General features: G+C 43.1%; 1 protein-coding gene across 1 annotated transcript; it reads right to left on the bottom strand.

Moving 5' to 3' along the window:
* Positions 1-2,556: 2,556 nt before the first annotated feature.
* On the bottom strand, positions 2,557-11,560 carry LOC125521104 (polyadenylate-binding protein 2-like). The gene is made up of 9 exons (XM_048686153.1): positions 11,074-11,560; positions 9,486-9,604; positions 8,743-9,402; positions 8,584-8,661; positions 8,416-8,505; positions 8,110-8,244; positions 3,331-3,501; positions 3,034-3,240; positions 2,557-2,955 (listed from the first exon to the last, which is right to left on the bottom strand). Exons 1-9 carry the CDS (start codon positions 11,357-11,359, stop codon positions 2,710-2,712), a joined length of 1,992 nt encoding a protein of 663 aa, XP_048542110.1. The 5' UTR covers positions 11,360-11,560; the 3' UTR covers positions 2,557-2,709.
* Between the last annotated feature and the right edge of the window lie 443 nt (positions 11,561-12,003).

The raw sequence follows: 12,003 nt of genomic DNA, 5'->3' as shown, positions 1-12,003 counted from the left end.
GCGACGTCGGCGACTTCGCCGCGTTGATCGAGTTCTTCGCCCCGTAGATTAGTTTTTTTTAATAATTTATGTAAAACGCCGAACATGTTTAATATGAATATCAAATTTGCCGAATTTTAGTCGAACTTCGCCGAATTCAGCTTTTTTAAAATAAAATAAAAACGCGTCCGGGGCAACCCTGGGGCAAGCGGCTAGGAACCCGCTCGCCCCCGTGCCGATTTAAGCGTCGGCTCGCCCCTAGGGGGCGCGTAAAATCGCCGCCTGGGGGGCCAACGGCTGAAGATGCTCTTAGAAATGCAGATTCTGGTTTTCATTAGAATCACAATATTGTTTTATTGCCGGTGGTGACACAGAGTTTACATTTTGAGATGTAGGTTTTGCTTCCGGTGACACCCTAGGAATTTTCTTTTAAATTTGAATTTAAAATCAAACACTTGTTAATTTTACACTCATTTACATATTTATGTTAGTGTAACTGTCTCACCCACTGATGCAGAGCTCCCAGCCTTCTCAGCCTGGCATTGGCACATCAATAAGGGCTTCAAAGAGGAGGTACAACCTATTATCTGCTGAAATGATCTGGATCAAGTGGATGTCGGCGTGGCACTGGACCTATGCTTCAAGTGGCAGCGACGACACCGTTCTGGAAGAAGTGGGGGCGGTGGGCCACGCCCGTGCCGTCGCTGACACTCCAGCTGCACGGTGCCAGCTGGGAGTCGCTGACGCTCCACTTGAACAGCATCGGCTGGGAGTTGTCGTGTGGTAACTACGTGTTCGAGACGCGATGATCACATTTCATTGAAAAAACGTTGCTTCAGTTCAATACCACTAACACGTGAGTGTGTTTCACCTGATCCATAATACAAGGTCTACCTTTGTAGAAAACACTATAACGACGTTGTGAGCTTGTCACATTGTGCCGGCACAAAGGGCAACACGTTCCTGAAGCTGATAAAAGGGGCTGCTGGATGGGCGTACCCTACCTGACACCGCTTAGTCACACAAAAATCGATGTGTGCATTGGTATAAAAAATAGGAAAGAGAAAGGGTGCGTCCCACCCGGCACCGCCGAGCTTCTGCTCAAGTGGCGCGCCTCAACCGCTAGTCAGTATATATGAGGCTATGGATTTAGTTAGTTTACTCCGTAACAACAGATAGAAGACATGTTAATGAAATAAATGTGACTAATTTTCATGTAAAAAACATTAAATGACTAGAGCTAACTGTTGAAAACAAACAAGCAGGGCAGTTTTTTTCTATGCCAAGTCTTTACCTAGAGGTACTACTATAAATCTCAGTTAAAAATCTAAGACTCTTGTACCTCGAAAAAAGTCACCCGAATGTTGCATTATGAACTTATCATAGACCACAACATTTTGCATCTGAAAAGTGGTTTGGGCATACAGCTGCAACCGTCGATCAGGCAAGCTGCAAACCACTTGTGAAAAAAGCTACATACCAACTAAACAGAAAAGGCTACAACATGCGGACATTTCAGCTACAAGCAGAAGTTTGTGGCCCGGCGATCGCTACAACCGACGAGTGGGGAAAGATACAACCCACAGATCAAAATGTTACAACCGGCAAACGAAGAAGCTCCGATGGTCACGGAGCAAAATCTGCAGTGTGCACCATGGCATTGAAACCAAGGTCACGGCAAGCTGCCGTTGTCACAACCTAACATATATATGAGAACAAAAAGACCGTAGTTCATGGAGGAACAAAAATCCCTAAACCCAATCCCAAATCCCTAGCCACCATAAACATCAAATCCACCACCCTCCCTCGACCCGCGGGAACACCACCCCGTCCCCGGTCCGCGCCGGCCCAGAGAAACACCAACGACCACCCTACACCATAACCCTAACGCCAATGGGGGAGGGGGAGACAAACAACGAAAGGGAGAGCACGAGGGAAGAGTACCATCGGGGGGAGGGGGAGGGCATAGGTCGCCGGGGAACCGAGATCCGTCCTGGGCCGCCGCCGCCGCTCCTGACCTCCGGGCACCAATGACCCTGTCACCCGCCGATCGCCGAACACAACCACCCTGTCTCCTCGCAACGAAATGCCCCGTGCACGCTTCAAAAAAAATATGGGTCTGATAACACATGGCACAGGCAGCGTCCTTGGATCTCTTGAGATCCAACGTGCTGGACACAATGACCCTGTTGCCCGCCGATCGCCGAACACAACCGCCCTGTCTCCTCACAACAAAATAACCCGTGCACGCTTCAAAAAAAACATGGGTCTGATAACACATTGCGCAGGCGGCGTCCTTGGATCTCTTGAGATCCAACATGCTCCAGCGCAACGGTTCGGCCGGTTTAAACCGACCAGATACGGAGCAGAAACGATCATCCAACAAGCAGAAACGATCATCCAACAAGGACAAGGTGAAGATGCGTTGGGCCAGGGGGCTAGTGCCAACCAGTAGTGGCGACTGATGCCAGGGGGCTAGTGCCAGCCAGTAGTGGCGACTGATGCCAGCGTCACTTCAGCAGGCACAAGCAAATCATTTTCCAAAATTAAACAAGCAGCACCTAGGACAAACAGAAATCCACAAATATATCATTTTTCAATCTCAATATTTAAACAAATATAAAGAGTACAATGTTGAAATCCATAGTTAAATCTATTTGAGTAAAACTAGACACTTCCAGGTCTGAAGCACCAAGCACATACAGAAACCAGAAACAAGCAGCATTCCAACTAAGAAGCAACAAAGCCATCGCTCAGCGAAAGAGCAGCCAGCTGATCAGCTGGAACATTGGTCTGCTGCTGCTGAGCACTGCGGAGAACCTCCATAGCTTCAGCGACCTTAGACTTCAGAGCATCAGGTGACTCAATTAGATGAAGAACCTCAGTCTGGTCCATCTCCAGAAGCATACCGGTAACCTTGGCAGCCTGGTCATGCTCCAGCTGATCAACAAGTGGATACAAGCTTTCACCAAGCATCTGCACAAATTACAAGTTATTGTCCGAGTTCATAATGCCTTATCACTTGATGCGGAGAAGGCAATAAAAAAAACTAACCAATCGTTGCTGCTCCGGCGGAGAGTTAGCAAGTGCAGATGCTAATGCTCCACTAGAAACTTGCTGCGGTGCTCCAGTGTCACCAGGAGTCATCCTTCCCATCTCATACAGCGATGGCCCCATAGCTCCAACACCACGGAATGCAGCATCAGGCATGCCACGGCCAGACGCATAACGGTAACCACCACGGCCACCCCTCGGAACCATCTGCAGCGAAAAATGTTTAACTCAGCTGTTCAGGCATGGAGGCAGAAAATAAAGGCCACATTCCTTTGGAAGGAAAGGAAGAACTATTACCTGCTGATGACCCATTGGCATTGGCTGTTGCATTCCACCAGCACCTGCGCGCCTTCCAGATGGGCGTTGTGGTTGCTGACCTTGCTGCACCATTGGCATGACGAAATTTGGCATTGGAGCAACACCAGGTCTCATTCCAGGAATCATATGTTGCTGGAAACCAAATCCAGGCTACAGAAAGAGAGCATATTAAAAATTATCATCCAAGTGAGAATGAATGAAATAACAGAATATTTGCAACATGAATGAAATTTTCTTAAGCATAAGTTAATTCATTATATCGCCAGTCGGGGACCTCCTATGAATCCAATGACAGTCGGGGACGGTCGGCTGGCCCTGTTTTGGGAGGATCGCTGGATTAATGGGAAGTTGCCTGATTTTTCACCAGGTCGCCGGGGAACCGAGATCCGTCCTGGGCCGCTAATCTTATATATTTACTAACGACTAGATAGTATTAGAATGGATTCCTTGTGTTCCACGCCCTGATGAAGCACCTACCTTCGGTGGTGCAGCTACTATGGGCCTCCTCCGGCGCAGGTTAGCGGTGCCCCACATGAAATCACACCACAAAATAAAGTAGGCTTTTGATTGATTATTATTATTTTATATCTGATGATACGATATATGCTGTTTTCGTTATTTATAGGAACCAAGGGGCTAGTAACATCACATTCCATGCTGTGAGCAAAAGGACAAGTCCACAGTAAAATTACCTCAACACTGATCAGTGAACCTATGAAGCAACCAGAAACCAAAAAATATGTTGCCAATAATATGAAGGAGGTGTCTACGGACTGAAGCATCACTTGGCTGGGACAAGGTTTTAATGTCGAGCCTTGCGAAAAAGTTCCGGATGATGTTAAAAAAAAAATTCTCAAAAATCTGGGGATCCAAGCAGAAAAAAAAATGATGCAAAGAAGAGGAAGTTTAACATAGAAATGGAACAATGATGTTCGAAGGAATACTCCTGCTGAGAACAATGAAGATGAAGCTGGGACAAATCAATTCACTAACAAGCACAAGAGCTCAAACAAAAGTGAACCGATTTTACAAAAAAGAAGAGTGAGAAGAGGTTTGTGCTCAAATTTGTCGGGTCTTCAATAACAATCCTATCTCATTTAATGTTGTCAAGGATCCAGAATGGATAAAGATGACTGGAATGATTGGAAACTTCGGCAAAGGTTTTAAATCTCCATCATATCATGAAGTGAGGGTAAAATCTCTCAAGCTGGAGGTTGAGAGAACAATGAATTTGCTCTCTGAATTCAAAGAAGAGTGGAAGAGGACAGGATGTACAATTATGTCTGATGGCTGGACAGATAAAAAGAAAAAGTCCATATGCAACTTTTTAGTGAACAGCCCAAAAGGTGCAGTCTTTCTTGCCTCAGTCGATAATTCTAACATTTCTAAGATAGCCAACCAAGTATTTAAAATTTTTGTTGATACTGTTGAGGAAGTAAGATAAGATAATGTTGTTCAAGATGTAACACATAATGGCGCTAACCATATGGCAGCTGGTGAATTGTTGATGTAAAAAAGAGAAGAAAAAATGGACTCCATGTGCAGCTCATTGTATTGATTTAATTCTTAGGATTTTGAGAAGATTACGATGCATCAGACAACAATTACAAAGGGCCAAAAAATTACTACTTACATTTATTCTAGAACAATGGTTCTTACTTGGTTGAGAGAATTCACAGGAGGGCAGGATTTAATTAGGCCAGCAGTGACAAAATTTGCTACTGCCTTTTTAACTTTGGGTTGTTTGCATGAGCACAAGGGCGCAGTGATCAATATGTTCACTTCAACAAAGTGGAGTAGTAGCAGATTTAATTCTGCGTAAGGGACGATTTTTGAAGAAATTGTTCTGGATAGCAGTGGGTTTTGGCCTAATGTTGCCTCATGTCTCAAGGCTGCACTCCCAATTACAAAATGGTGGGTTCGGACAAGAAGCCAGTAATGCCGCTGATGTATGATGAGATGGATCATGCAAAAGATAAATAAAACAAAATTTTAACAATGTCAAGAAAAGGTATGTTACTATACTGACTCCGTAACTCATAAATGTGGCTTCAAGATATGCTATATTAACCTTGTTTTAGTTAACTTTGACCATTTGAAATTTTATTTTGATCAGCTACACACCAATACTTAATACTCCCTCCATTCCATATTAGTTGTCGCTGATTTAGTACAACTTTGTACTGAATCAGAATCAGCGACAACTAATATGGAACAGAGGGAGTATCATCAATGAAAGATGGCGTACACAGCTCCATATATCTCTGCATGCTTGAAAAGATGGTTCCTGATTTAGATGAAAGAGTTAAGATAGAACTGCAGATTGATTCATTCAGGATGCCGGGGGCCTATTTGGAATGCAATGGCTATTATGACAATTACTAAAAAAAAGCCAGCTTATTGGTGGGACTCGCCAGGAGATGATTGCCCAGAGTTGCAGAGGTTTGCAATTAGAGTTCTTAGCTTAACTTCTAGTTCGTCAGGTTGTGAACGGAACTGGAGTGCATTTGAGCAAGTAAGAATCAATGTCATGTGTTCTCTAGGAAATATTATATAACACGTGTAGCAATGCTAAGTTCTCAAACTTGTGTAGGTTCACTCAAAGAGAAGAAATCGTCTGCACCAAGATAAGATAATTGATTTAGTCCTTGTCATGTACAACTGATGAGCAGACTGCAGAAGACAAAGACAAGTTGTGGAATATGACATTGACGATGTCTCTTCTGATGATGAATGCATAACTGAAAAAGAAGAACATGACCTTCCTCCACAAAAGGACTGGTTGCATTCTTTTAATAGCATTGCTCGTAGTGAAGCTGCTATGGACAAAGAAGATGAAAGTGACATTGAAAATGATGTAGAAAATATTGTTAGTCGCCTAGCTGAAGCATGTATGAGAAGTTCTTTTGATGAAGCAAGTTAATTATTCTTGTTCCTTTTACATCGTTACTGACTATTATTTTGGAATTTTTGTAGGAGATGGTGATCTTGGGTTAGATCAAGATCTTGATGCATATAATTATGACGATACTGACTGTGAACACAACAATGTCAACGACGAACGTGGTCTTGGCGGCAACAATTCAGGACCTTCCTCATACTGTGTTGGGAGTTCTAGTACTGCAGTACCACCCATGAACGAGTACAAGGATATCAATAGACGACTCGTACTAAAGTTGTCTTCTATTTCTAGTACGTTAAACCTTTGTTGCTCAAAAACTTGGATTGGATGCCCTTTGTTAGCTTTTGGACATGTCAGTATGCCACTTTTAATTTGATGTTCAGAACATGTTGGTACATATTTTTCCTTAACGTGTATGTCAATCTCATATAGACAACATATTCATGTAGAAGGACTGACACTAATTAATCAAAATAGGTTCTAACTGGTCACATAAACACTCATGCAACCATTTAAACAAATGGGAAATTACAAAAAAGTAACTTTTTAAAGCAGGTAGAATCTTAGGACCTATGCCAATTCTATGATTTGCGATTCTATGGGAACACCTACGATCCGATTGAGGATCACAATTTTGACAACCTTGGTTGAAACTTTAAATCTCAAACATAAAAAACACTATTGTGAATAATAAATAATTACAATCCAACAGTAAGTATAGCTAAAAAGTTAATTAATCACTACTGACCAACCTAGGGCCACTTTGATTCAGAGGATTTTCATAGTATTTTTGGAGGATTAAAGTCCTTAAAAAAATTCCTTCATTGGTCGTTCCATTCGTATGATTTTTTCCCAAGGAATCATTTGTACTACATTCCATAGGAAATCTAGCATCCGCTCTTAACATCTTGGAAAAAAACTTTTGTTTCTCCCATGATGCAATAAAGAAAATAAAATCATGTAGGATTCAAATGGGCAAGACATTCCAATGCTATGGTTTCCCTACCCTGAGAATAGGCCCTAAAATAATGTAGTTTAGGATTTGCTGCACCACAGCCACATTATGTAAAAAAATGTGAGAACTCCTCCAGCAAGTTAGTCCTGGAACTGACTGATTTTCCTTGTACTCCTACAACATTATTCCCTTTGGATATCAAAAATAGCCAACAGTTGATAACCAACAATCTGGCATCATTTTCCAAATATGCAGTTGTCCATCATAACATATCTACTTACTTCGCTCCCTAATTTCATTCAAGAGATCCTGAGGAGAAGAATTGGGTTTCCACCAAGCTGAAACAATATGCGGATGGTTCTAGTAAACCAAAACTATAGATTTTAGCTATTTGGCTTCCTAATTCCTTATTTTAACAAAAGAAGATTTAGTTAAAATTGGAAATCAACTTTTTTGTATCTTTTGCATGTAAGACCAGAAAATTGAAAAGACACGAAGCTATCACACGATAAAGTGTTTCAAAACAAAAACAATGCTTCAATAGTACAAAATTCAAAATGACAAGGAACCAGCATCACCAATTAAAAATCCTAGAAGTGAAACAGAGATTTCTGAATCAGAATAACTCATTGTGTCACTGCCAATTTCAGAAACCATTAAATCCCTACTTTGTAGGAAATCTGGAATAGCCCCTAACGTTAAAATCAGGCTTCAAATTTGCCAAAGATAGCATTATCGTATCACTGGTGAATCTCAAATCATACCATAGAAGAGACAAAAAATTAAATACGGTGAGATAGACAAACTAGATGTCCTGTTAAATTGTCATGGTGCATACTATGTAAGATGCTAGCTAAGCCACTCATATGCACACGGAAAAAAGATTGCTCTACTGACATACCTGTGGGTTAACAAAAGCTGGAGGTGGTTGGCCATAGAATAGCTGTTGGCCCATTCCAGAAACACCAGGGGGGTACATGGGCATGCGCGGAGCAACGGGCGGTGGCATCACAGGACGCATTTGTGAAAACTGCGCCTGAAACGTCAATGAGAAAATGACAGGACATTTTAGAGCGAAAATAACATCCAGCGTGCATATGTTCAATTAGACAGTAGAACAGACTAAATATTATGATTCTTGACAAGTGATACATTCCATGACACATGTCACATAACTTTGGAAGTAATTCATATACAAGACCATTACCTGCAGCCTGGCTCTTCTTTCTTCCTTGCGTTGCGCAAGTGCTACGTAAAGAGGCTTACCGCCAACCATTTTACCATTCATTGCCACAAGCTACAAGTACAACAAGATATATTAGTAGAACTTTTCTCTAGGCAATCTTTAAATTGGATTTTTCAGATGTCAACTTACAGCTCGTGAAGCATCTTCGGAAGATTTAAATGCAACAAAACCAGATCCTTTGTTGACCCCATTCGAATCCCGCATAACCTATGGCATGATTTCAATTAGCAGCAGCAAAGTATATGCATAATAATAATGTGCAGAACAAATTAGGGACAAGAAGTGAACCTTGCAAGAAGTTATAGTGCCAAATTCAGCAAAAAGTTCTTTTAATTTCTCATCGTCATCAACACTACTATCCAAGTTTTTCAAATACAAGTTAGTGCCTTGGTTCCTGTCAGCTGTCTCTTTATTGCTTTTCTCAAAATTTTCCTTCAATTGCATCTCCCTTTCAGACTTCTTCTGAGCTCTACCAACATATAATTCCTTATCATCAAATTTCTTGCCATTCAAATCCTCAACAGCACGTGCAGCATCATCCGGATTTTCAAAGTTCACGAATCCAAAGCATCTGGATTTACCATCATCGGCTCGCACTACAATAACACTAGTTATAGGTCCAAAATTACCAAACAATTCTCTCAGATTATCTTCGGTGGTAGATTCTGATAGATTCTTTACATAGACATTATTGAACTTGGGACTGCCAAAAACATTTTCCCTTTCCTGTTTACGAACAAAAGGCCCAACATAAACCTTTTTGTCATTCAAAAGCATCCCATTGAGCTCATTGATGGCATTCTGTGCTGATTCGTCCTGCTCATACTGAACAAAACCATAACCCTTGGATTCTCCAGATATTTCTGTAGCAACTTTGCATGAAAGAATGTTTCCAAAGGCAGAAAATGTGTCATAGAGCGCTTTGTTATCTATTGACTTGTCAAGATTCTGTGAACAATGAAAGAAGCATTGGTAAGCAAAATAGTTTGTTGTGGAAATCAAAGAAGAAAAGCATTGACAACTAGTAATACCTTGATAAATATATTTGCAGCACCACTTTTACGTGAGCTGGGGTCACGGTTAGAATACATTATCCTTATAGGCTTCCCATTAACAGGAGTGAAGTTCAGCATTTCCAATGCCCTTGCAGCTGCAAGCAATTATAGTTAAGGAACAAATAGACAGCGTCTATAAAATAGAAAGATTCAGTACACAAGAAATTAAGACCAGTTTATAAGCAGTAAGTTTGACATGATAAAGCAATTAGGGGTGCGTTTGGTTGCCTCGTTATCCCTCTATGGGATAGGGATAGCCATTTTTTTAAGGATGTCAGGTGTTTGCTTCATGGACAAGGAGGGATACGGGCAGCCAGATTCGTGGAATATTCTCAAAAATCTCAGCTCCGCAGATCCGTGAAAAAGTGGCGGATGTAGCCATCCCTGCGTCCGAATCGTTTTCTTCGCCCCGCCTCCCCTGTCAGACACCGAACCCCTCTTATCCTTTCACCCCTTTCCAGATCTCTCTTTTCGTGGGCGGCGACGGTGGCGACTGCAGATCGACGCATCGAGGTAGTCCGGTGATCTGCTTGTGTCCCTCTTCTCCTTGGCAAAGCGCCGCATGCCAGGCAGAGGAGGTAGCGCTGGTGGAGTTGGCTGGCAGATCGGGGCGCGGGCGCGGATGTCGGGCATAGCGAGCAGCGGATGCGACTTGTGGAGCAGAGCACGCAGGAGTGGCTGCCGGAGCGGAGAGCCCGTGTGCGGCGGCGGAGTGTGGCATGCGTGCGTGCATGCAGGCACAACAAGGTATGCTGTGCATCCGTGGTGGACAAGTGAGGTGTTCGTGAGTGCCTTTCTATTCCAATCTCAGATTTTCTTGTTGGTTTTCTGCTGCAGGAGCTTCAAGAAAATAGGGGACTACACGAGCTGATGCATAATACTTTCCTCCTTGATTTTCTTCAATGGATATCCTCAACATTTCATCCTTCAAACCAAACATGATCTGGGTTATGCTCACTTACCCAACCAAACAGAAAAAATGGCTATCCCTAGCCAGTTGGTTGGGGATACCCATATCCATTTATCTTGTCCCTTGAACCAAACACATCCTAGAGCATCATATATCTCCAATCATGTTTAGGACTTGCTAAACCATGTTATGCCAAATCAGAAAACTATAAAACCATGTATGTTTCTGCATAAATGTCTGTTCAAAACAGCACTGCTAGTTTGCCCAACACAGAATGAATTGCAAATACTGTTCGGTGCAAACGAAAATTCTAAATGTATATCACAGAAATTTGCCCGGATTCTGCATGTTACTGCCAACGAAATAGATTTGAATAGTTTGAACTTACTAGCGCTACTAGCTAACTGCATAGACTAGCACCTATATCAAAATAACTGACTTATCCTCATTTAGTCACTACTGAATCTACATTCTCTTAAAAATTTAAGGGAGAGGCTCCACTGTCACTGTATATCCCCGATGCATAAAGGGGTCAAGCATGAAGCCATGACCATAAGCATATAAACACTATTTGTACTAAATCAACTTCAAAGACATTACAAGCAGGCCAATCACGGGATTTGACCAACAGATGACAGGCAGGAACAGACATACCATCGGCAGGGCTGCTGAAGTTGACGTACGCGTAGCCTAGGGACATCCTGGTGTTGACGTCCCGGCACACGCGCACAGACACCACCGAGCCGACCTGGCTGAAGACGTCAAAGAGCTGCGCGTCCTGCACACTCACGTCCAGATCCCCCACGTACAGGGAAGTCGCCGGGAAAGCCGCAGCAGTTGCTGGTGCGGCTGCTGCCGCAGCCCCAGCCGCCGGAGACGCGCCGCCCTCCGTCGCGCCAGCCGCTGGCGCTGCCGACGCCTGAACCTGCGCCGCCATCATCAACAGGGTAGGAGAGATAATAGATAAGCGGATCCGACCGAAGGATAGGTTCCTGATGATTTTTTTCAAGATTTTTGGGGGTAATTTTGCGGATTTTTTTGGGTTTTCTAGGGTTTGGTAGGAATGGGAGGGAGAGGGTTTCGCTCCCAACTACGGCGCTCAAGGGCCCAGGCGGCGGCTGGAGGGGGACGGCAATAAGAAGGTGGAAGAGGGGGGGTGTGGGGATCGGAGATGCCGTGATGACGGTTGGATTCGTGAGGTGGCGCTCGGAGTGGGATTGACGGGTCGGATGAGGAGGAGGTCAGAGTCAAAAGCAGATGGCGTAAAGTTCTCTTCTCAGCAGTCGCCCTGTAAACCCTAAAAAAAAAAAAATCGCCCTGTTTTTTTTAGCAAAAAACAATCCCCTGTTTGGGCTTTTGCTTCTGCTTTTGCAGCTTTTCCACTTTGGCCAAAAAAATCATGCTCCAGATTATTTTGCATCAGTTAGGCCCTGTTTGTTTAGGCTTTTGCAGCTTTTCCACTTTGGCCAAAAAGTCATTCTCACATAGGCCATGCTCCGGGTTATTTTGCATTCGTTAGACTACTTTTATTTAAGGATAACATCAGTCGTGCCCTGTTTGTTTGGGCTTTTGCTTCTATTTTTA

The sequence above is a fragment of the Triticum urartu genome, chromosome 7 (genome assembly GCF_003073215.2).
Source record: "Triticum urartu cultivar G1812 chromosome 7, Tu2.1, whole genome shotgun sequence".
Lineage (NCBI taxonomy): Eukaryota > Viridiplantae > Streptophyta > Magnoliopsida > Poales > Poaceae > Triticum > Triticum urartu.
The sequence above is the reverse complement of the archived record's forward strand: the minus strand, read 5'-3'. Positions and strand labels throughout refer to the sequence as shown.